This window comes from Bacillus rossius, chromosome 8 (assembly GCF_032445375.1).
Source record: "Bacillus rossius redtenbacheri isolate Brsri chromosome 8, Brsri_v3, whole genome shotgun sequence".
Taxonomy (NCBI): domain Eukaryota; kingdom Metazoa; phylum Arthropoda; class Insecta; order Phasmatodea; family Bacillidae; genus Bacillus; species Bacillus rossius.
In genome coordinates, this window is record NC_086336.1 from 39,994,033 (window position 1) to 40,020,383 (window position 26,351).

The 26,351-nt window shown below is 38.7% G+C and overlaps 1 protein-coding gene across 3 annotated transcripts in view; it reads right to left on the bottom strand.

Annotated features, from left to right (window-relative positions):
* Positions 1–26,351, bottom strand: part of LOC134534785 (uncharacterized) — a 310,090-nt gene that overhangs the window by 15,416 nt on the left and 268,323 nt on the right. For all 3 annotated transcript variants that reach the window (XM_063373363.1, XM_063373364.1, XM_063373365.1), the window contains exons 4-9: positions 14,163–14,332; positions 13,251–13,351; positions 8,520–8,636; positions 6,894–7,044; positions 1,906–2,067; positions 20–175 (exon numbers count right to left, since the gene is read on the bottom strand). In XM_063373363.1, the coding sequence (XP_063229433.1) occupies positions 20–175; positions 1,906–2,067; positions 6,894–7,044; positions 8,520–8,636; positions 13,251–13,351; positions 14,163–14,332 (857 nt within the window). The remainder of the gene's footprint in view (positions 1–19; positions 176–1,905; positions 2,068–6,893; positions 7,045–8,519; positions 8,637–13,250; positions 13,352–14,162; positions 14,333–26,351) is intronic.

The window sequence follows — 26,351 nt, forward strand, 5'->3', positions numbered from 1 at the left end:
TTAAAGAAGCAAGTCTTACCATGATGTGAGCCTTGTAGCCCAAGGTAGCTTCTTCCTTCTTCTTCGTGATGAGAAGCATCTTGTCGAAGAGAAAGACATGCCGCAGTGCTTTCGCCCCAGACATCCGGAACGTTCCCTCCGCACACAGCTCCCCGAACGTTGTCAGATCTTCGCCCTGCCACGTGCACACACAACCACCTATGGTGCAGTAGTGTTATAACATACGCATGTTGCAACATACACAGGCTTCCCTGAAAACAGTAATGATTAGAGCCACAATTACTTTCTTGTCGCTTCAGGCTGGACCTTTACTAAAGAGTGGCCAACCATCAGGGCCCGCATCAGCACGTTCTCATTTTCTTTTTCCTTGTCTGCCCAGTTTTCTGTGACAATGTGGACTTTTTTTATAATGCTGTGTGGGAAAGGATTTTTTGATTCAGGAAATTTTCGGATGGGAAAAATATTTTTTCGCGGGAAATGGGAACGGGATCATTTTTTGTATATTGTAAAATATTTTTTTATTTAATATCCTTCACCATAGTAAAATATAAATTAGGCTTAGGGCTAGTTGGAGAGTATGGGCAAAGCAGTTTAATATTCCTGCCATTGTCAGTTTAAGAAGGTCTCAGTCATAATTTCAATAAGTTCGTCACCGATTGCAGCAGCTGTGCGACTTCCCGAGAAACAAACACATCCCAAACAATACTTGGACACCGCAAAGTTTTCAACAAAATGGCATGTAACTGCCATGTAGGCATCATTGCTGTGTGATGTCCACGAATCACATGAGGCGGACATAGAAGTGATGGTAGCATTAGCAACAGCCTTAGAAATGTTGTTCAACAGTTTTGCTTGCACTGAATTGTACAAACGAGGTACAACTGACCTAGAAAAAGTTGTACGCGATGGAACTTTGTAAAAGGGCTGTGCAAATTGTAAAATTTTCTTGAAGTGCACATTATCCACAACATTGTAGGGCACCACAGAACCAGCAATCCACTCTCCACTTCACTCCCAAAATCATTTGGAATTACTCGTTCATCTAGTGATAATTAAGAATGCACTTGGTTGCAACAAAAACAAGCCGCGGCGTATTTAGAACACATTCAAGGGAGGGGTGCACAGTAGGTTCCTATTTTGTTCAAAATTTTATTCCAGCCATATAAAATTCAATTTTTCCCTAGAAAACAATGAAAGTTTCCAACCATTACCTATTTAACACCCATTTTACCATAAATTATATTATTTAATAATAAAAAATTACACTTCAGGGCACACTGCGGAGCTTCAGTATTTACTTACTGACTTCTAGTTTAAGGTAGGGAGAGAGGCCCTGGCCCTCAGAGAGAAGCCAACCTGGAACTTTAATTTTGACGATGATTTTACTAATTGTCTTAAAAAAAATTGTCATCCTTTCCTGATAAATTACACTCAGGTTGGTTTTATGACTGCTTATGATCAAATTCCATGTAAATTATGCCATTATATGATGCAATAATCTCTAATCAATAATGCAATATCTTTACACACTTATTACAATTTAATTCTTCCGTTTCCAATATACATAAATGTTTCATATTTTTCACAGAAAACTGGACAAACACGAAAAATGAAACTGTAATCACGCTGCCGCGAGCCCTGAGCAGGTTACCAGCTTGCCCAACTCTGGAGCCGCGTCTGTGTGTGTACATTTCCTTAATATTCACGTTACATTTTCAACCTTTCAGAAATAACCAATTTTTGATGTTATGTTATGTTATACTTCTCAGAATTAACATTCAAAATTGAGCTTTTTTTTGTTTGTCTCCCAGCATTTATTCTTTTGGAAAAGAGGGGGGAAAGGGGGGGCACATGCTGCTTCTACCGCCTCCTTAAATACCACCCCTGAAGACAAGGTGTACCAACCTCCCAGCCGTAGAGGAGAGACTGTATCTCCTGCACTCGGATGGCGTGCTCGTGTCGCCGCTTCATGTTGTTGATGTGGTGAGCGATGCCCGTCATGGCCGCCAGCGCATCCACGATGTCCGAGTAGCCTGCTGCTTCCCCCGAGGAGTTCTTCACGATGTTCTGAAGCAACCACAGAAACACAATCCCTTTAGCAGTTCAGCCCGCAAACGGTGTGGATAGCTTCAGAAGAAACCCGGAGTTTTAAAAACTGCTCAAAATATTGAATGGGGTCCATTTACCAAACACATTTAAGAATACACTGATGGCAGATGAGTAGTTCTGTTTACGTATTTAGTTTTATACTGTATTTTTTTAAGAGTAAGAACAGCTAATATGCATGCTTTCAGAACACGTTTTAGGTATGAAACACCGGTTACAGACTCTTCAAAGCACTCAAGGGACTTGAGGTACACATTTTATCTTCATTTCTCCGCCATATAATTTTATGGTTACTGCTCAAATCTCATAGTTGCCCTCTGCATGACGAGATGACTGCGCGCCAATCCACAGTATTGTGCTTAGAGGCGATACCGCGCAAGAAGCATCAGCAAGCGACACTCATATCATCCCTCACTAACACAAATACCCCTTTACTAGACGTGCCCCACAACAGTTAGTATTATTCTTGAAGCAAAGAATTTGCCAGTTCACAGAAAAAAACTGGTAGGATCAAATTAGCGAACCAATTTGTTTTATACTCAAGCTGAGTATCTCGATGAAAATGAGGTGGTCATTGTAGAAACAGCAACACAAAATTATAAAAAAACAGAAGTATTGGGGAAGGAAACTGCCATGGTCTATCATTATAAAGAACCATATAAAACCAAAATCAGGTTGTCGAGTCCGGAATTAAAAATCAGATCCTCTGGAATGTGAGTTTAGTGTCTTCACCACTGAGCCTCTGTGCTTCATGCAAACAGATATGTTAGCCACAAGTGAAAATTCTACAGACATTAAATTACTCATTAATAAGGATTTTTTTTTTTCCTTTTTAATTAATGACACATCATCAGCAATGGCTCCTTAGAGACATATTTGACTCCATTGGAAACTGAACCTGGATCACCTTGATAGGAGGGAAGTGATATGGCAACTAAACCATCAAGAACACTTTTCAATAATTATGAAAGCACTTTTACATTTACAAAATGTTTGTGATTTCTATACAATAAGTATGGATCAGAAAAGTATTTCAATATCAGATACAAAAAAAATTGTATCTCTGACACAATAGCATAAACATTTCCAGCATTGTCAGCATATTTCACATAAGAAAATAGTTTTGCCATTTTAAATTGCAAATCTTACTGTATGTACACTGTTCTAAAGTAAATTCTTCAAGACATACGTCATTTCTGGTTTTCACTGCATGTTATAGAGAAATCACAAGAATATTAAAGAAAGATGAATACAAATCTCAAAGAAAAAAAAAAAACAAGTAAAAATTTGCCGATGTAAATTGTTAAATTCATAGACAGCACCGAGAATAATATATAAGGAATTAGTCAGAAAAATATCAAGGCACAGATGAACATAAGTGGAGTGACAACGAGGAGACAGTTGGAAAAAACAGCAACAAACAGGCAAACCCAATGATGAAACAGAAACACATAATTGGACATATAGTGAAAACAAACAGTGGCGTATGCCCATAAAAATGTTTAAAATAAATGTTCTCCACAGAAAGAAACATTCAAAGAGTGTAAAAATGCTTCAAACCTAACATACTAATATTTTCAAAGAGTAAGTATTTGGCCCGCATGTAACTGGCACAGCAAGGCAACAGGGATATAGGTACATCCAACTGTGACGACGGCAGGCATACAATAGTGATCTGAGAGTACTCCAAAAATATTCAATTTTCATGAATAATATATTTGATTTAACGTTTTAAATCATATGTAAATTTTTTAAATTGTTTGTTACAAAAAAAATTACTGGAAAAAAAATGTAACATGTATGTATGAGAGGCTAAGGTGATATATTGATAAAATTAGATTTGTTTTCTGTAAAGTTCACACTTTTTTTTTATATTCAACATATAACATGTCAGTGATTTATGATTTAAATTTATAAATAATACTATATTTTATGTATGTATCAGTTATTTATTTGATTTATTTATTTATTTGTAATATGCCTACCAACAGTTTTAAAACTGAAGGGGTAGGCACAGCATAGACAAAAAAAAACAATATAGATAAAATGACAATACAAAAAAGACACAAACACAGATAACACAACATACACAAATATAAATTATCTAAAAGATTCAAGCAGTAACATTTGCCATTACAACATACAGAGTGATTTACTACACAAAAAAAAAACTACAGTATAATATAAATTAGACAACTACTAATGTATGGATAAATAAATATGAGTAAATAAAGTCAAATTCAGATCTAATTACAGTTAAAAGTTATTGGAACAATAAAGAATACTGTATCATAAAAAACTAATTGTAAAGTAAGATTCTGATACTCATGTTCCACTAAACTGCAAGTTCATTCTATTAAAGTTTGAAATTAATCTATAAATAAGATCATTGTTCTTGTGTAGGGTACACAGAGAAGATAACAGGTGATTACTAAATTGGGGGACTCTCAAACCAGTATTCATAAGGACATAGTTTTATTTTATTTTAAAGTTATAACATTTTTGAACAAAAAAAAAGCATCTATTTGAATTCTACGATCAGAAAGGGGAGTTACCTAAGTGTTGGTTGGGAAGATTCTTTGTATTATTTAATTTAATTATTTTGTTTTGAATACTTTCTATTTTATTACAATCTGTTGTAGGTATTAATATTATTCCAAATAATAGAGCAATATTCTGTTTTGGTTATAATTAAAGCAAAAAAAAAAAGCGATACGATTGAATCAGAATTATTAGCATAAAAAGTAATGTTTTTATTTCTTTAATACAAATAGGTTGTAGAGCTTTTCAAGTTATTTAGATTATAGTTATAATTGATTGGGTTAAGTTTTCTAGTGAAGGAAATTCTCTTAGTTTTATTAGTATTAAGAGTAACCACATTTCTAGTACACCAATTAATAACGTGAATAATGTCATTTTGGATTAGAATGTAATCATTTGGTGAAGTAATTTTCAGGTAATTTCTAAGGTTATCTGCAAAAAGAATGCCTGTTGAGTGATTGAGAACATTGGTGATGTCATTAAAAAAAAGATGTTTAAAAGAGTGGTGAAAGTGTATCGTTTTTTAGTCCATTAGATTTTGTTTCTATTATTTCAAAATTTCACTAGTTTGTGAAAATTATAAAAACAACAGTACATGTTGTTACTTCGTTTGTAGAGTTTATGGAAATTTTTCTTTTATTTCAAAACTTGAATTAATTTGTTAGAAAATCAAGCAGAATGTTTAGGTTTTTTTTGTTAATATAAAGCTGTTTATATTACCATTAATACAAGTGTATAAATGATCAACGAGCTCATTGACATCATTACATTTATAAAAATTCTGCCAATCATGGTTTTTAATTGAATGAAAATTGCCATTTTTATAATTTCTTAGCACAGAAGATATGTTAATAATACGAGGGAAATTGTCTACTGTTATGTTGATGGCTAAAGCTGGATGATACATATCTTCGTTAATAAGCACTTATACAGTATACGTAACAGTACATGTAGAAATATTAGATAAACTGAGTTCTAAAAGATTTTGCATTGGCTTAGTATTATTGTATTGAATAAGACAGAGACTTGAAGTAAAGCTGAGTAAGAACTGAGCCTTTGAATGTGATGGTGGATGATATTGTCAATATTATTATTTGACCAATTGACTCCAGGAACGTTAAAATCATCTAGTACAAACAAATTATCTTGACAGGTGACAAGTTTATCTTCAAGTGTCTCAAAATAGACTTGGTATGTATAAGAAGTTACTTTAGGAGGTAAGTAAATATTGCCGAGAGCGAGAAAATTGGAAGGTGAGATTTTGTTTCTAAGCCAAACATCTTCAAATTCCTGGGAAATCAATATTATCATTAGGTTGAACAGATAACAATTTATATTTTTTAACAGCAATTAAAGCACTGCAAAGTAAGTAGAGAGTTCCTGTCATTTCTAAAAAAAATAAGGTATTGGTGTGTGAAATAATGTGAGTTAATACTGTTTTTGTTGAACCACATTTCTGTGAGACAGATAATGTCATTAGTGGAGTTAATAAGGTTTTCAAAGAATTCTAGAGATTTTGTTCAAAGTCCCCTGGTGTTTTCGTTAAGTAATTACCCAATCTCTGCTAGAGGACTGCACTGAAGGACACTAAAATGCTCCTCCTGGCACCGGGGATGAAGTAGAGGCAATCATACTGGTAGAAGGATTCTCTGGTAGAGGATATTCACTGGTAATGGAAGGTTTGGAGGTCGCGTTGCTAGCATATTAGGCTCCTTAGTGATTAAGACATTGCTGGCTATTTGGTCCGGATGGAGTTGCCCATAAGAAGGACTTATAAGACATCCATTCAGCCAGAAAACAAATATTGTTTAATCCGTCAAAATCCACTTCCAAGACGAAAACATGGGAAAATGCACACGTGCTGAATTTCGTACAAAGTTTCGTCACTTTAATTTGAGCTATGTTAACTTCCTGTGAAATGTAGTCAATAATTTATTTTTTCTCGTACGTTTCGGTTCAAAACGCGTGACAAATAGGGCTATAGTCTTTTTTTGTGGATTGGTTTAGAGACTGTTTTTAAAGTAGAGATATTTCTAATTCCAACATTAATTGGTGTTTTATTTCGGTCTTGAACACGTTTCAAACTTCAAAATTTAACTGTATGCCCCTTTTTTTTTTTTTTTTTTTAATTTTCCTACATTTTACACATCTCTGTTATGGTGCCATGTATATTCCTCTTTTTTTTTTTTTTTTGCTGTATTTTGGATCAATTGTTCCTGCACTCCCGTGTGAAGTGCGGGGAGTACCTGCAGCAGCAGGTGGTACTTGAGGATCCGCTGGACGGGCTTGAGCAGGTAGGAGCCGAGCGGCAGGGTGTGGCGCAGGCTGGACTGCCTCTCCCTGAAGCAGCACACCGTGGCCTCCTGCCTCATCAGCTCCGTGAGCACCGACACCGTCCTGCAACACAGCACCGCCGCGTGAACCCCCGCTCCACGTCTACCTCCATCACACACACCCTGTACTTGTTAAGGGCCCGGTATAGTCAGAGGTGTACACGTGTTGGTGAGGCGTCCTAGGATATATTTTTTGGGGGGGACTTCAATTGATTTAGTTGTTGAGGAATATCCATCCCCTGGAAAAAAAAAACCGGGGGCTGCGGGGGTCCTCCCCCGGGAAAATTTGGGGTTCGAAGGTGCAAAAAGGTGGTTTTTAGGCATTTTTCTTTCCTAAATATTCTAATTATAGTTGGTTGCAATTATTAATTTATTTTTTCCAAAAAAATGTTTTCAGAGAACAAATTTGTAAAAACACAGTTAATATATCTGTATTCGGTATCGGACCTGATTTTGATTTCACACGAAGATCGAATTAAAAAGTGCTCACATTACCCCGATTGGACTAAATGCATCATGCGCAACATTATATGGCATAGAAATTAAGGTAAATGTGCAATGCAAGTCTATTAAGTGCTTTCAAGAATCTATACCGGTTGTTTCATGCCCAAAAATTACTATGAAAACACGCCTTTTAGGCATTTTAACTATTCTAAAATTACACTTTAAAAACTTAAACCGAAATCAAAAGTATTTTTCGGCCCTCAGAAGATAATTCTTAAATGCTTTACGTAAACAGACCCCACTCGGACATCTTGAGAAGTTTTGAAATCCCGTTGTTTTTCCCGAAGCTCTGCGCACCGTATGATAGGTAGCCTACCACAGATTTACAAAAAAAAAAAACTATGGGGAAACATTTTTTCAGCGCAGAATCATTGTCTCTGCGTTTTGCTGACTTATCCGACTTTATTATGTGTTGGCGATAGTATTTCAGACTGAAAATAGGTTTCAAATACTTAATTAAGGTTTTAAAATACTTAATTTAAAGTTTTTTTTATTGGGTCCTTAGACTTAGTGCTGTATACCACTATAAAAAGTATAGCGTGTAGGTTTAAATGATTACAGTAAATAGTACATTTTAACCAATAAAAAAATGACTTAGCATATTATTTCTCCAAGGTACAGAGTTGTACTGCAAGAGAATGGAAGGAAGGTTCTGATGGTTGAAAGCATTTAAAAAAAAATGAATGTGTGTACATACTTACAAATATGTTCACACGGGCAACAAAACGAGTGTGTGTGTGTGTGTGTGTGTGTGTGTGTATGCGTGTATGTGTCTACACATACACACAAACACAAATATTAAACAATTTAAAATAAATTGCCATCAAATGTAACACTTGATGTACCTGTTTACTAGTGCCGTATCAAGTTATGGTGTTTGTGTTGTTTTCTCATACATATACACACACACACATACACAAAATTGCAGTACTAGTTAGTCAGGCACATCAAGTATTACAGTGGTTGCACAGAACTGTTTCAAATATCGCACCAATGAGTTATGGCAACATGAACTGAGCAGCTCGCGATGCACACCTGGGGTAGTTGGTGCAGTACTGGGTGTACACGGAGAAGCCGGCGTTGTTGCCCACGAACACCCGCGCCACCCGCGCCGGGTCCAGTCCGCACAGCTCCAGCTCCCTCAAGAAGCCACTGCAAGCAACAACGGGCCGACCACCGGAGTCAGCGACTGTCCTTCCCTTCCCTTCCCTTCCCTTCCCTTCCCGACACCCACACTCCGCACATCACCAGTCTCCCGAAGAACAAAGCCTGTCAGAATTCAAGCCAGAGATGCATGGGGGGCTACGCAGGAAGGCGAGACGGAGGAGTAACTGTTCTCCCCCTCAAAAAAAAAAAAAAAAAAAAAAAAAAAAAACTATTATTTCCACTAAAAAAAAATTTAAACAATTTGAAAGTAACCACAGAGAAAAGTGTTTTTATCATCCTCTCTCTCTCTCTCTCTCTCTCTCTCTCTCCCCCCCCCCACCCCCAAATGAAATTCTGTGTAAGCTCCTGATGAGGTGACCCTGAACTCACATTCCAGAGGGACCTGGGTTCGAATTCCGGTTCAGCCATCACGATTTCTGTTTTCAATGGTTTTCCCAATATCACTACACGCCTTGGTCTATTTTTAGTTGCCCGAAACCCCTTGTTTATACAGTTGTATGTTGAACCGTCTCCAACTACCTCCCTGTCGACACACGTTTTAACACAAGTTGGAAAAATTATTTTTTAGCATTTCTGTTAACAGCAATTTTTAATAACAAACACTATTCAAGAGACCATTAAAGAAATGTGTGTAAATATACACGACATGAAAATTACCAGGCCAATCTGTACAGAATTGCTGCAATTCGTGTGCTAACAGTAGAGACGTACATGAGAAAAACTCAAACAATCACGAAACACAGACGATCTTCGATGTTTTAACACACTGCTACTTACAAAATTGTTTTGCTAAAAATACACGTTCCTTCACAAATTAGGAACAAGTTCAAAGTTTATAAAATATGAACATAACAAATATTCGAATATTTAGTGATTCTTGCACTAGAAAAGATTAATTCAGAACAGCCGATGTCTGATTTTGGCTTGTTTTTCCGTGTGTTTGTGAATTCATCTTTCTTGTCCATTCTTGTGGTTTCTCTATTACAGATTTTTTTTTTACCTTCTTGAATAGGCGACCCCTTTACAATTTAGAAATAGTCTGGCGACCCCCCAGACTTAATGCCCCGTTCTGAATGCCGACTATGGATTTCCATGATGCAGTCCTTGATTCCGAGCGATACAACTAACGCAAAGAGAATATAACGCTACGCTAGAATTATGCGATCTTTGTAAACGATATTGGCGATGTGCGATCTGTCTAACAACTGACAGACAACTGTCAAACAACTGACAGTTATTTCAAACGTGCTTAGCAAAGAGTATATAACGCTGGGGCTAAGGTTACATTAAAAAAGTTTATTATAAAGGTAGTCGTTAAGTTTTCTTAAATTTTCTAAGTTTCTGCGCAATTTTTTTTTTTTTAATGTAAGAACCTTACCTGAACCTGGAATAAAACTATTCCAGTGATTTTAAAAACTACATATTTAACTGTCTTTCTGTTGAGACCTAAATATCGATCGAAAAACCAATTGTACTGTGCAAATAAGTCGCGAGAGCCCTGCAAATAGTGACTTTACCGCGAGGTTGACGCGGGAGGCGGGAGGTGGGAAACAGGAGACGGGGAGCGGGAGACAAGTGGCGCCACCCACTTTTGTTTCTGTCAGTTGTCCGAGTGCGCCAACAAACACGGACGTTATTGTATTGTCTTTGCACTTTGCTCCGCGCGAGCATAACATGGGAACAAGTTTCTCAAAAGATCGCAGCCCTCCACGTCTGGACAAGTTGCAGCGACGGAAGCAGGGGGCGAATATTTATTCTGTGCAAGCAGTGTAAGCAGTGCTTACAATTTAAAAGCATAGTATACATGTTTGATGGAACTAAAAGCTTTATTAAGTGGCTCGTTTCAACTATACGCGCTTCACTGGCGAAGAGACAAGTCACTCCAATACCACGTCTGTCTCGTCAATTCTTACTCTTCGCGATCTTTGATTGTAATTACTGGACACCCCTCTACAGCGGAGGGCTTGCCCTGCGCGGCAGCGAGCTCCCGTCGTGGACACCCCTCAGCACTACTCCTCTTGAATACAGGCGGCTTTGAACTCTTATTGGCCAGACCGTCACCCCCCACTCTCGAGTGCGCGTGCCAGAGGGTGGGTGGAGGTTCGTTCAGACTGGGCATCCCGTTACCAACCGCCTGGATGTCGACAACCCAGCTGTACACGCTGCAAGCATTCTGCTTCCCGCTTGCAGCCAGTACTGGCCGACTGGAAATTTGAGACCAAGACAGGAGGAGGAAACATTATCCTCCAGTTTTTTTTTTTTTTTTTGGTGCCGTACAGTGATATTAGAAATGTTGTGTTTAAATGCAAGATCTAATAAACACATCGAGAAAAAAGTTTTTAAGAACTTTATTTTCGTGTAGTTTAAAAAATGGCGTATGCAGCTCGATTCTTGTAATTATAGTAGTTTGTTGACGTAAATGCTAGTAGTAAGCTTGTAATTTTTAGTAATTTACGTAAGGACGGTTTGATTCTATGCTTACACATGCACTGTATCTACGCCTCGCCACTGGACGGAAGTGAATCAAAACGTAAAATTAAAAAAATAATTAAAAACGACAATTAATTGAAATACGGGTTTACTGTCGTGAATAATAAACCTCAATGTGTAATTTGCGGCGATGCATTATCACGTGAAAGTATGAAACCATCAAAGCTTATGCTGGATTTCTTTGAACGTAAGCTAAAAAACCTTTCACCAGCAGCAAAATACTATGATTCAGGTAACCAAACCAAAAATAGCATTGTTATTTGGTGATTGAAAACATTATTTTTATTTCTCAGTTATTTATTTTTCAGATTTTTTGCATGTTTTTAGGCAACCAGTGTCAACGAAAACGCATTGTTAGCTACAGAGTTGCATACAGAGTTGCATACCGAGTTGCTAAAGCAGGGAAGCCGCATACAGTTGCCGAAAATATTATTTTGCCAGTTGAAATTATGTTAGTTACGCAGGAGGCCAGCAAGCTAAGAAGCACGCCACTTTCTGACAATACTATTGAACGCAGAATAAACGATATGGTCAGTAACATTCGAGAACAAGTAGTCGAGAAATAAAAGAAGAGTCCACATTTTGCTTTGCAGTTTGACGAATCTACTGATGTTTCAGATTGTGCGCAGTATGTGATACTAGTGCGCTTTGAAGCAAATGAAAGTATCACAGAATACATTTTATTTTGCAGAGCACTTCCTGCAAACACTACAGGTCAGTGTTTGTACATTTTTTAGAAAGCACTCGCAACTACGAGACTGATTGGACAAAATGTTTCGCCATTTGTAGCGATGGCGCTAAAGCTATGACTGGACAAAAAAAAAAGCGGACTCGTTGCGAAATTAAAATCAATAATGCCAAATGTCTCATGGACACACTGCTTTCTCAATCGACAAGCTCTGTCAGCCAAAGTTTTACCCCTTCTGATTTTAATGGCGTGCTTAAAGAGTGATCAAAATTGTGAACTCTATTAAAGGTGAAGCCTTGCAAACCAGACTGTTCAGAATCATTTGTGAAGACATGGGTTCGCTCCATAAAAATCTCCTTTATCAAACAGAGGTCAAGTAGCTATCCAAAAGAAAGGTATTGACAACAGTTCTAGAACTGAAAGCTGAATTGTTAATGTTTTTACAAGATGCTCATCTGAATATGCAAATTATTTATGTGACACTGTTTGGCTCCTAAAATTAGCATTCTTTCTGGGTTTTTTTTTTGAGCCACCAGAATATTTTAAACAACGACCTCTAACGGAGAGAAGAAAACACTGTAACAGCTAAGGATAAAATCAAAGGATTCCTCGTAAAACTTCGTTTGTGGTCAACATCTTTGCAATATAATCTCTGTGTGTGTGTATTTCCCTTGTGTTCAGAAGATTGTCGAAGAAACTGCAATGGACCAAACGTTGGTAAGTTCTCACATTCCTTGCATGATACAGAACTTGCATAATTTGGAAGAGAAACTATTAAATTATTTTCCAGAACTGGACTTCGAAGCTGACAATGGGCATAGATGGATACTAAATCCTTTCTTGAATGTGTCAGTACAACTGGCTGTTCTAAACACGAAGATGAACGAAAATCTTAGCAGAAAATTTAATAAATTGTTGGTATATCTGTTATTAACTAAAGGAATTTAAAAAGTAAGATGACTTATTGGTAACGTTGCTTCTGTACCACGAAATAATTTTTGTCGTACATGCCTGAAAACCAAAAAAGTATTTTCGTGGCAGTTTAGTTTGAAGTTTTCTAGGTTTGTAATAAGTAAACAAAAAAACGAATTGACTGAATGTACCAAATGTCTACAGCAATGAAACTTTATTTTTACGGTAGCATTATGCAATCAGTAAGTAATAATGGCAACTTCCTAACCAATCGAACTTTTACCTAAGTGGTGGCTACAAGGAAGAAGCTCCTTTTGAAGGGCTGAAGTCTCCCACCTCCCTTCTATATTCTTTATATCTGGCTTGATCTGTACTAATTAATAACTGCAAGGAAGGCAATAGCAGGAGGAAGATACTACACGGTGTCAGACTCTCACTGAAGCAGAGCCAGGAGGAAATGTTGGCAGCCTAGCCGTGTGCTCTGAGGGTGTGAGGAGGCGCAGGATCACCTGTTGAAGTTGTAAATGTCCTCAATGTTGCTGAACAGGTCAGCCAGTTGCTTCTCGGAGACGGGGCAGTCCGCTGCTGAACGCCACCTGCGCAGGTAGCCCTGCAACCAACACGCGAGAGCTGGTCCACATTGTCCGCGAAGAAAACGGGCAAAGCAAAACAAGTCTGAGGACCATTAGTTCTAATTTTTCACCATTCGCATATTGGCAGTCGGAAGCGCCAAAAAGTTACTTCAGCTGCACTTTCCCAAAAAGTAGAAGAAATGTACAATTAGTTGGCTATTTTTTTATTTTGGTGAAATAGTAAACCATGTTACTTTACTGCTAATGTGTAAAATATTTAAAAAAATATGCTTTACCTAGCAAAGAAAACATTGAATCTTTTTTTTTGTTAAGCAAAGGGCACTTTTAGTACACAAATAAGCATTTATAAAGAGCACAAAAAAAAATTCAATTTTAAATATTCGTCAAAATTCTGGTAATTTTAACATATACCTACCAACCAAGGGCAGGTCCATAATGAAGGTCAGGGGAGGGCCAAATTATATTTTCTAATACTATTTTACTGAATTTTGAATTGAAATCTTTAGTAGCCAACATTTTATTTTAAGGTTCAAAAACGTCCTATTATCCATAGCACTGCAGTAAAATATTACTCAAGTAAGTTTGGAAAACTATGATTAAGAACTGAGAAAAAAATATGAAAATTATTCCAGGGTTTAGGGAGGGGCCATGCCCAACCCTCCCCCCCCCCCCCCCCCCCCACAATTCTCAACCCGGTACCCACCAGTGCTACTAACAGTAGTCGAATGTAAAGTTTCCGAACAATACATCTTAAGATCTGCATGAGCTACGTAAAAACTGATGAAATCGCTTCAAGGCGACGATGAGAAGAGAGGAAACAGCGCGCACCTCGATGATCTGCTGCAGATCGTGCACGTAGACTCTCTCGGTCTCGACGACCTCCATCACGATGCGGTCCATGTAGCTGAGGTGGGGGTCGCAGCAGCGAGGCCTGGCCGGCGGCGGGCACGAGGAACTGACGTTGCTGCAGGGACTGTACACGCCGCTGTCCCCGGAGCCTGCAACAGTAACACCTGCATAGTAGGCAAAGGTGCCCACCCCCCAAAAAACTATGACTCACCCCCCCCCCCCCTAACCTAATGATGCGCCCCCCCCCCCCGAAATTTTTTTATGCTATTTTCTCAATTATTTACTCAATTATTTTATAATATTATACTTTTTTAGTATTATATTTTATCATATTTTGCATTAATTAAAACTTATTTTCTAATAATAATTTTGGTCATATCAGGTTATATTTCCATCCTGAACCTACAGATGCCAAACTGCTTTTGTTGAGGAAAGTGCGGGGTTGCCAATTTGATTTACAAGATCCCTTTCAATTATCAAAGCACCAGAAACGTATTTTCACATTAGAAGCTATAATTATGTAAATAATATATACATTTTTCTCGTCTTTTAACCACCCCCCCCCCCCCCCCCTGAAATTTTAATGACGCAGTCTGCGTCGTTACCCCCCCCTTGTGGGCATCCCTGTAGTAGGTACCACGCAGCTAGTAGTTTGTCAGTGAAAACAGAACACACCGTGCAACGAAGTATTACATTTTTCGAGAAAACTCAACATATGAAATAAGTTTAAATCAGAAATCAACTATACGAAGATATGCTCAGAAAGAGTACACGTCGTTTTGCCTAAAGTCATTTAGCCTAAAATGTTCTTTAGGCAAAATGACTTTAGGCAAAACGATTTTAGGCAAAACGACGCGCCCCCCTGAGAAACACACACACAAAAAAAATTGTATGTAACATTAATAATTATTCTCATCCTGTGAATGCTGACGTCATTAAGTTTGCCAAAAGTTATGTCGTGTGGTTTCTTCGTGCCGTAAAATTAAATATTACATTACTTTATAACACAAGCTGAGGCTAAGGCTTAAAAAAAATTGAAGCCAAATGGCAGACCATACAACCTGTGAAACCACACAGGGCTGTCAACAGTTACCAAGTCCCTGGAGGAAAATAATTTCGTCGGCCCCTCTTAATCATCAACTTTTCAAACCTCCAAAATTAAAATTTTAAAAATTTCGGACATTCAAATATTACCATGGCCGTAGCTGTTTATGTGATCGGAAGGTATCGCATAATTGTTAAAGTTTCCATTTCATTATACCAGCAATATAATTATACTACATAAGTATAAACTCATGAGTTAAAAAATATCATGAATCATTACCGGGCCCCCTGATGCATGGGCCCTCCACCCCTCAATCTCTCGACAGCCCAGAACCCAGAAAGAAGACCCTTACGCCAATGAGATAACAACACGCCCAAGGCACGCGCTATTATAATTGCGCCGGAACCAAGGTGGTGTTGTCTTCCTTTTCGGCATGTACAACTTCAATGCCATTACCGAGCTCCATCAGTCTTCTGACGCGTGTCAATGTTTAATCTCAAACATCCTTGTACCCCCTAACAACTGTTAAAAAAATTGTCTTACGAAATCGGTTGAATCGTGTACAAATAGTTTACAGCATTATAACATTAATTTTTGCAAACGTTTTTGTGCTAAATCTATACATATAAAACAAAGTCGGGTTCCACTCGTGACTATATCATCCTGTGGACTAGGCTGTTCCACGCTGATAACGGAATGCCGAGAGACCTGCCGCCCACCACCAGTGACGCAGGGGTCGTTACCACAACACCGAAATACCACAACGCCGAAATACCACAACGCCGAACGTACAATAACGCCGAATACCATAACGCCGAATACCATAACGCCGAATACCATAACGCCGATTACCATAACGCCGAATGCCAAATTGACCGCAACGCCGACAGCTAGAAAACTGTTGTGTACCACAACGCCGAAATACAGTAACGCCGAAAAATGTAGATGCGGGGAAGGGGGGGGGCACAGGAGCAAAATAAAAAAACAACTGAATGAATTTTTGTACCTAACCTAACCTAACTTTTGTGGCAGTCCTGCAATGACATTTTTCGGCGTTAATGTATTTCAGCGTTGTGGTAATTCGGCGTTGTGGTACACAGCAGTTTTCTAGCTGTCGGCGTTGTAGTCAATTTGGCATTCGGCGTTATGGTTTTCGGCGTTATTGTACGTTCGGCGTTGTGGTACACAGAAGTTTTCTAGCTGTCGGCGTTGTAGTCAATTTGGCATTCGGCGTTATTGTACGTTCGGCGTTGTGGTATTTCGGCGTTGTGGTGCGTCCCCGTGACGCAGCTGTGTCCCGGCGCCAGCGCGCCAGTGACGTCACCCACGATGCACATGCAGTGACGCAGTCTGCGGCCGGCCGTTCCGTCGCCGATGATTCACCGCGGAGGATTCACCGGCAGAATCGAGGCCCGCCAAGTCAGCGGTGCACGCGTGTTGGCGAGGCGGGATGATAGGGGCGATGCTCGCGCGGTGTCGCCTCTAGTCTTCTCGTCGTGCATGGGATCTGACCGGTAACCATAGTAGATGAAGGTGTGATGCAAAACCCTCGAGTGCTTAAAAGAATCTGCACCTACCTGCCTAGAGTTTCATGGCTGAAAATTATTCTGAAAACCTGCGTTTTAACCATTTTCGCTCTTTTAAAAATACATTTTAAAAACGAAACTACGAACCGCCCTCAGCACACCATGCTAGCCGTCACCTTTATGTTCCTCTACCTTTCCTTATCCGTGCGTGTCATCATTTTAAATGCCTCATTTCACGCCTTTAACTACAGCGGTAAATCAACGTAATTTCGTTCATAATTAGTGGTCATTTAGTTTTTACACTTCACTTTTTTTCCTTCGTTGATTTTTTTCACGAGCGAAGTTGAAAACGCCCAGAAATATGAAAGTTTTCAAAATTCGTCTGAATAGAAGTCTTTATTTTCTTCCAGTTTAAGCTCATACACTGACACAATCATTCGGGGAGAGATAAAGGGGGTAAAAATTAGTGTATGATAGAAAATTCCTGAGGAATTACGTTTGGAAGCCGTGCATTTGTCAGGGAACTTGCATTAAATGCGTATCTTCACTCGACATATATATATCCCAGTCGGCTACGTTAAGCAGTTTTTAGATAGCTTGATTTTTTTTCTGAAGCTCTGCACGTCGTGTGGTGTCCGGGTAGGCGCACTGCGATAAAAATCACTAGTGACAAGTAAATATGTGACGTGCACTACAATAAAGCAATTGAACTCTGTACGTTGTTGTTTACATTTATCATACGAAATAACAGCTTATAAAATGGAGTCCATGTCAAAATAAGTCACCAAGGACATTTTGAAACTTAAATAAGTAAGCTGGGCTCACAATGATTCGTCACATACGTTCGTTTCCCGTCCGTCAACATCCGTGACCTCAAGCCAATCATAAGGCCCAGAAAATTCCATTCGCCCGCCCGTCCAAAGCTTCCCAAGCTTTAAATTTCGACGGACGGACAGATAGACGGATGGATGAGATTATAACGAACGAAATGTTTGCAAGGTACTACCGGAAACTTTTATTATCTTGAAATGTTTTGATTTTGGTTTATTTGTGTAGCTGCTTCCATTACACGTTTTTAACTTACGTTTGATCACATTTTTAAGTTTGATATTTGAAATGTACGGTAAATCGAAAAAAAAAAAATTATTAGAGGGAAAAAATTAAGTTTAATGATTTATAAGTGCTTAACTTACATGATCATCAATCGTAATGTTCACAATTCAAGACTTCCAGCATCAAAATTTAAAATGATAATGTCGGACGTACGGAGTGTTGTGAATCGCTCGGCTTTCTGACGGACCTACGGGAGGCGGGCGGATCGAAGGATCACTGAGAGTCCAGCTTTACTGATGCCATGCTATTAACGACATAACAAAGCATAAATGTTTTTATGTGTGACAGCTTAGCTCTTGTAATACGGCATTTGGTAGGAAACATTTCGTGAATTGAAAGGAAGTCACATGGAACGGAAACGTGTCACCATTGTGCTGCCATCTGTGGCATATGGGGGCGAACAGAAATTCACGAAGCCAAAATTAAACTTATAGTATTAACTGTTTAATGAATTTTACCAAGACTGGCAGAACTTTTTTATAAAATCCTTGTCGAAAACCAGGTCCAAAGCCGGTGTTTAGTATTTTTTTTCAAATCTGTTTCGCTTTCATCGGAACCGTTTCAATGTATAGTTTAACATTTCCCTCTGCAAAATCACGATTCAATAGTCGACTTAGCTGCTCCGGCAGATAATTCTAGTGGAGGGTGCGGAAACTACGTGTGGTTCGCTATTGAAAACACAATATGCTTATATTTATCACGCTCGGCATTCTTTTTAAGAATCCTGCGTTAAAATATGTGTCCGAGTTTCGTATTATAAGAGTGCATTTGCAACATAAGAACATAATGATTTTGCTCGTTACCGAGGTTAGATGTTGCACATTTCTGGCGAGTACTCAAAGACTCGCCCACATTTTTTTTTGTACTTGACGTCTGATCGACAGCGCAAAGAAACAAAGGAATAAAGAGCCGTGTGACAGGTAGGTTCGCCCTACAGCTCTGTGTGTGAGGCCGCAACTGCAACGCTGCAGTGGAGTCGGAGGCAGGCGGGCAGCGGAGGAAGGAAAAGGCGCGAGGGACGAAAGCGAAGCTCCCAGCTTTTGTCAGATGGCACCGTCTCTGGTTATTGCAGGCAGGAAGGAACCGCTCTAAAAATAGACGCAGACGCCTAATCTGTTCCTTGCGTCTGACCGAAATGCACGCGGAGGAAAAAAACGAAAGCACGGCAAAAAAAAAAATCACCCGCGCGTGTAAAGCAGGATGTGCCGTCTACACACGCGATGCAAGTGGAAGCTGCGCTCATGGAGCCACCAGAATCCAGGAAGCTCTTCGATTCTCTCTTTTTTTTTTAAAGTGAAACTTCTTAAAAGCGCGATGAGAATACAATTTAACGGGCCGAATTTTTATGCAACGTTTTCGTGAAACATTGATGTGAAAATTTCTGACGCGAAAAGGACAGAGAATAGGAACTTGGACACAGAGATATAAAGAGAGCACGACATTGCTGGGCTCACTTTCGTTCTACTCTCTGTGCGATGATTCGTTCTTCGGCACATATATATATATATATATATATATATATATATATATATATATATATATAAAACCGAGATGGATGAACGAAATAATAAGACAGAAAATGTACGCATGCGCTTTTTTCAGAAAATAGATATAGATATCCCATACAATCAGCTGTGAGTGCCTTCAATATGATATTCGCTACCTTATTACACCTTGCTATTATATTTGCGCTCACGTTCCTCCTTGTTCAACCAGCAGCGCATAGAGAGCTGTTGAGACAGTCCCTTTATTTCCCGCATAGATAGCGCTAACTGTTATGAATTTCATATTTCGTTCAGAGTTTTGGCAGAATTGTTTGAAGAAACACAAACACGCACAGTTTTTCTTCATGGTGAGAGTATTTCAACCGTGAATAATATTATTTTGTTAATTAATCATTATTTGAAAATTGTCTTCTCTCTTTCTCTCTCTCTCTTTCTCTCTCTCTCTTTCTCTCTCTCTCTCTCTCTTTCTGCCGAGTCGAGGTTTGAACTGCCAAAGAAGTTTCACTTCTATCACGTGTTACACGCGCTCTTTTTTCTTGTTCACACCAAACGCGCAAGAAACGTCAGACCATTGTTGCCGGAAACATCTCGTAAATTGCTGTTTCAAACACTCTTTACCACGCAGAGATATCAAAGTATGTAGTAGATCAACACACCATTCCGTTACGTAGCGCAATGAGCCGGCGTGATGATAGCAACCCCGAACTGGCATTCCGGAGTTCGAGTACCGACACGGCCAACCTGATCTCTTGTCGACGGCTTCCCGAAATAACTCCAGGCGTTCCTTACTAACTCCCGTGGCCGAGTCATTTCTCAAATTTCTATACAAATTGTGTTGCGATTGTCTCTACTAACCTCGCAGTCTATGACATGTTGGCTGATCATATACATATATATGACTCCCACACATATCTAGCGGGGAAAACCGTGGCCCAAATCTCTTGCAAAACGAAAACTCTCTGATAAACCCCCCACTCCACCCCCCATTTTCACTTCTGGCTCTTCCCCCCCCCCCCCCCCCCCACAAACAAACACACTCTTTTTCAACAGGTGACCCTCTTTCACTGATGGCAGTGAGTCGGCAATGCCTCTGCCTCTACCTCTACCATCTACCTATGCACATTCTTCCTCACTAATTATTACAAAGGGACATTTTCTTTTCGGAGAGGAGTGGCGTAATGTTCGCCACGAAAGAAAGTGGGCTTATAATTTAATTACCTCGGTAATTTTTTCAAGCTTCGCAGCAGTAGAAATAATTAGGTTTACAGTTTTCCTCTTGCCCCTTTTACACTTTCCAAAGCATTCGCTGGGTCCAACGTGTAATTAAAGGGGGGAAAAAAAAAATTACCAACAACTACTTTCACTGCAGGTACGAGGGAATAATAACATGTGCTCCCAGGGGCACCAAAATGTTTTTACAGTTCGCTGCTAGCTTGCATGAATTATTTACAGGAACTACGCGAACTCAGGACTTTTTGAAGCACAAGGGAAGGGGTTCTCGGTGGTCGCAGTCGCTGCCGGGGGTCCGACTTGACTGAAGTTACTTTGCAATTTAGATTCTGAATTTTGTCATTTAAATAATTTCTGTGTTCTTTTACTGGCGCGCGCTAGGAATACACAGTAGTTATATTGCGCTCTGCAACATCCGTAACATTTTTTTCAATGATGCGCTAATCACTGAAAGCAATAAGTAAGCAAGAAACTCTTCATTTAGGCACGGCATCAGGCACCATTTGGTCAAAGTCACCTCAGGGTGGAACAGTGCGCGTGGAAAGAGCTGTGGTCCAAGATACCATTATCGTTTCGGTTTTAATACACTGTGTCCATAAAATAATGTCCCAGTTATAAATTTTAATAGTATAAACTGTAAGCGTTATAGTGTGTTGTTTCGTCACAATTACAGAGTAACTCAAAACAGTTTTAGATAAGCGCATGCGCTAGTACTGCTTTGTTGTTTTCTCGCTTGCAAAGCCACCTACGCAAAATGGCGACTCCTGATCTTTATTTCCCTAACTAGTAGAGGGTGAACCTGTAAACTTTATTTGGCAACATTGTAATCTCTTTGTACGAGATTGGTTGAACGTCGAAGTCCCTGACCGTTAGATTTGTCGTAATGGTATAGACAACAGAGCTCTTTTTCGCTGGCCTCCACGTTTGCCTGACACAACGCCATGCGATTTTTTTTTCTTTGGGGCTTTATAAAAGATCGTCTCTACATTCCGCCGCTACATAATGATTTGCCAGAGTTTACAGAATTGAAGAGACTACTGCTTACATTACCCCGGACTTGTAAATCAAAGTATGGGAAGAATTGGACTTTCGGTTGGATATGTGCCGTATAACTAAATATGCACACGTATTAAACATACGTAAGAAAAACTAGTTTAGATTACCTTCGATTTGAGGTATGATTTGTTGTAAATAGTCTACATTAAGCTGATATAATATACCATTAAAACTGTGACATTATTTTATGGACACCCTGTACTCTACTGCACATGGTTACGCTTACAACAATTATACACTTATGTCTGATCAAACAATCGATGAGCTAACATGACCCACGTGACTTGAGACAATTATGAACCTTTAGCGCTTCCGTTTCCTTTAATTAATTAATTGTTGTTGATTTGAAATATTTACATAGTCGACAGCCAGTTAATTTCAGGCACTGTCACACAAAGCCGCTGACCGGAGATATCGGGTGAAGAACCAGCACAGTCTACTCTATGAGCCAGACCATCAATCGAATGGAGTGATATAGAGAAAAACGTGAACAAAACTGAAATCATAGACTGGGGTGAGGTTCGAGCCCGGGTTCTTAAGGCTCGGTCTACCACGTCATGTTTTTTTTTCTTTCGATTTTTCGTCATTAATATTATTTAAGGACTATTCCTAAAATTTTAACTCGATACATCTCTTATTTGATGTTTTGTTCATCCACGCTAATGATGATAATTATTACAAAGACTTGCGCGACACCCATGATATTACACTAAGTGAATACCTGTTGAAAGAAAAATGTGAGCGTGTATTTCAGTACTCGCCAGTGATCTGCAAACATCTCACCTCGGTTAACGAGCAAATTATGTGTTCTCGTCTTGTTCTTGTTGCAAATAAATTTATCATACGAAACTCGGAAACGAAATTTAAGTTGGAATTCTTTAAGATAATAACGAGCGCAAATAAACTGATAAATAAAATAAGTCGCTTTTCAAATAACAAAATTTTATGGATGCCAATAACACACGTACATGTCGCGCCCGCCGCTAGAATTCGCTGCTTGAATCGTAAACGTTGCTCGCCACCATCAAACGAAGACAGCAGTTGGCAGCACGAAACAATAGGAAAATTTAAACTATTTGAAACTAATCCGATAAAAACCCTGCTTTGGACCCGATTTTCGACGAAGAAGTTTATTAAAATACAGCCCATCTTGTAAAAATGCAATAAAGTTTCCGTTATACTTCAATGACATTAATGAAATATTAACCTGAAACAATCTAAAACACATATCATAGCACTCAGTATCTGTTTGTATGTATTTTTTTTGTTTTTACTTAAATTAGTGAAATCAGTCTTTAAACATTTCATACAAACAAACATTAAGCTTATTAAGCTGATTCAACATTTTTTAATTATAATGTTATTTTAAAAAGTAAAAAAAAAAAGACTGACAAGATCTGAACCACGCCCCTTGAGGTTACCAAGCGCCTGCTCTACCGCTGCGCTAATACGCCTCTTAGAGAATGTTTTTAGGAGAATATGTATTGTAAGCATTGTAATGACAGTTTTCTTAGGCATTTTAAAACTTGTAATTACTTTTTACTATGACTATTTTAGTTCACCAAATATATTCCAGGGTAGTTTCATCATCATAAAGTTTTGTTTGGCACCTCTCTCTCTATTATATATATATATATATATACATACCTAAAATAAAAGTAAATACAAAAATAAACAAAAATAATATGTTATGGGACCGAGCCTAAAGAGACCTTCTACCCGTGCACACATGCGGTGTACAAAGCTAGATTTGTAAACGACTCAAGATATAAAGAGTGGTGTCTGTTTACGAAAAAAGATTTAAGAATACGCTGAGGGTGGATGAGTAGTTCTGTTTCCGTATTTCGATTTCAACCTGTATTCATAGGAGAGTGAAAGGGGATAAAACGCAGGTTTCCAGAATAATCTTTAAGCATGAAACATCCGGTACCGACTCTTGAAAACACTCAATGGATTTCCGTTTACACATTAATCTCCATTTCTACGTCACACAATGTGATGATTACGTACCGCTCAAAAAATCACAGTTGCCCTACGCATGACGGGAAGACTGCGAGCCAGTCCACAGCCTTGGAGCTTAGAGGCGATACCGCGCTAGAAGCACCAGCGAGCGTCGCACTTATCATCCCGCCTCACTAACACAAATACACCCCTGACTAAGCGGGCATTTAAGAAACAGTTCAGTGTATTATTACGGCGCCACCTTTCGCTGTAATTTTTTTTTGTCAATTGCATTATTAGCTGGCGTTCGTACGCGTACAACGAGACAAATAAACAAAACCTATATTTTACGCGCGCGAAAAACTTGCACAGTGTATTCCTAAAAAGGTGTAGACTCATCGTAAGAATGAATACATTCATTTTCTTACGTACTCGGTCCTGCTTTTTTTTATCTTTACCGTGAACGAAGCTCAAGTGCCTTGTTGACTTCAGTTCCCCTGCAGTGACATGTTCACGACATGCTAGTTGTTATAAAATATGAGCGCTCCGTCCCTGGCTTCTGACCATGCTGATACAAGGTTCCATTTGGCGCCAATTGCTTCATCGGAACAACCGCCGACAAAAAGATGAAAAATTATGTTGGGGGGGAGGGGAGACAGGGCGTAAACGGCGACAGGAAAAAACAGCATAGAAAACTTATTAAATAAACATCAAGGCGAATATGGATGTAATAAAGGTAAAATACTTCTGTGAAGATCTTAACACGGGAAACAATTATTTAATATCAACATAATGTTTGCTCCATAATAAGAGCTTTTTCGATAGACATATATATATATATATATACACACACACGCGCGCGCGCGCGTAAGTTTTGATAAAACGCTAAGCAGGTATAGGGTACACTTACGAGGATTATTAAAATTTAACAAATAAAATCCCTGTTGATAACGCACACTGAATGTGAAGTTTAAACAATTAATTAATTAATTGAAGCTTAGCGTTGTCGACAACGTCATTAGCAACGATAACATGTAAATCGATGAAAAAATTAGAAGGGAAAACAGGAGTACCCCAAAGAACCTACCGCCAGATGGCAACGTCCACCACGTTTCCCACTTGCGAAATAATTCTGGTTGAAACCTGCCGACAATCGAACCCCAATCGCTTTTCTGTTGATGCCTCGAAGACTGAAACGATATGGTCTACATTCTATCATATGAATACACTACCTACGTAATAACGAGAAAGTGAACACGAGACAACTTCGTTATGAAGTCAAAAGGTGACAGCAGGCAGGCAGTTTGAGCACATTTAATTCGTCTGTAAAGAAAAACTGGAAAAAGCGATGTATCGAGAAAATCGATATAAGACTTTTAAAAGCATGCAATCATATTTATTTCCGCTGTCCCTTCCGCAATTTACATAATATTTTTATTTAGTTTCAAAGATAGCAGCTTACTCACTTGGTTCGATTTAAAAACCTGTTACGATGAACCACTACAATGTACTGAGACGATGGTGAGACGGCACTCAAAATCTCGATAAGTGAATTAGTAGTATATAACTGTTCCTCCGTGGCCAGGTTCCAGGCTGTGATGAGTGGTACCGACCGAACCTCTGACATCACGTCCGACCTCTGATGTTACAGCCGACATGACATCAAGTATGCCATCTTGGATTGTGAAGTCACGGCGACCATCTTAAATTACCTAGACCTTACCCTTGGACCTTGACCCCGGAAGACATTTTGAATCCACCATCTTGGAACCACCATATTTGATTTTGCCATTTATTAATTTAACACTTTAGTATGTGTATTTTTACATATACACCAAATGCGTAATACAACACAGAAATTAATGAACAACTTATGAAATTAATAAAATAACTTCACTATTTTAACCGTGGTCTGTAGTAAAATTTGGGTTTTCGAAAACCAATCTGTGTATTGCCGTCACGCGCGATAGAAGTGAAACTTCCCATTTGAACGATAAAACAGAGTATTGAGTAATCCACTTAACTACACAATGAAGGTCGCACCTGAAGTTGCCAAATGTAACAAACATGACGATTAACCTGAAAAGAGTCTTGCATTTGAATGACTTTCCACTTTATTCGTTATTGCCCCCTCCCCTTATCAATCACTACCAAAAAACTCCTGAGAGTTGCACTTTTCGTTACGCTCTTATAATTATGAGTTATCGTTTCCAAAATGTAATTTTTAAATCACTAACAAAATATAGCATTATTACACATTTGTACATGTCATTTTACGAGTTTCCTCCCCACCCCCTCCCCCAATAATCTTTGAGCTGATGCTCCGGACGTTTCAATCGAATGTTTATCGAACCAAAACAAAAACAAAACAAAAAACCTTGAGCGAGTCTTTCAGTAGTTACCAGTGTAGTGTAAACATCTAACCTAAGTAACAGTAAATTAATGTGTTCTCATGTTGTTCATATTGAAAATAAACTTACAAAACGAAACTAGGTCACGAAATTTAAAGTAGAATTCTTTAAAATAATGCCGAGCGTGATAAACGTACTTATTAATAAAATATTATCTTCTCAAGTACATGCCAAAATTTCTAGAAGCGAAACACACACTTACTTTCTGAGTCAGCCGCTAGAATTCGCTGTCTGACACGTAAACGTTTCTTGCCACCATCTTACGCAGACAGCAGCACGAAACAAACGGGAATTTTAAACTATTAGAGATAGCTCCAACTAAAGCGAAAAAGTCTTGAAAA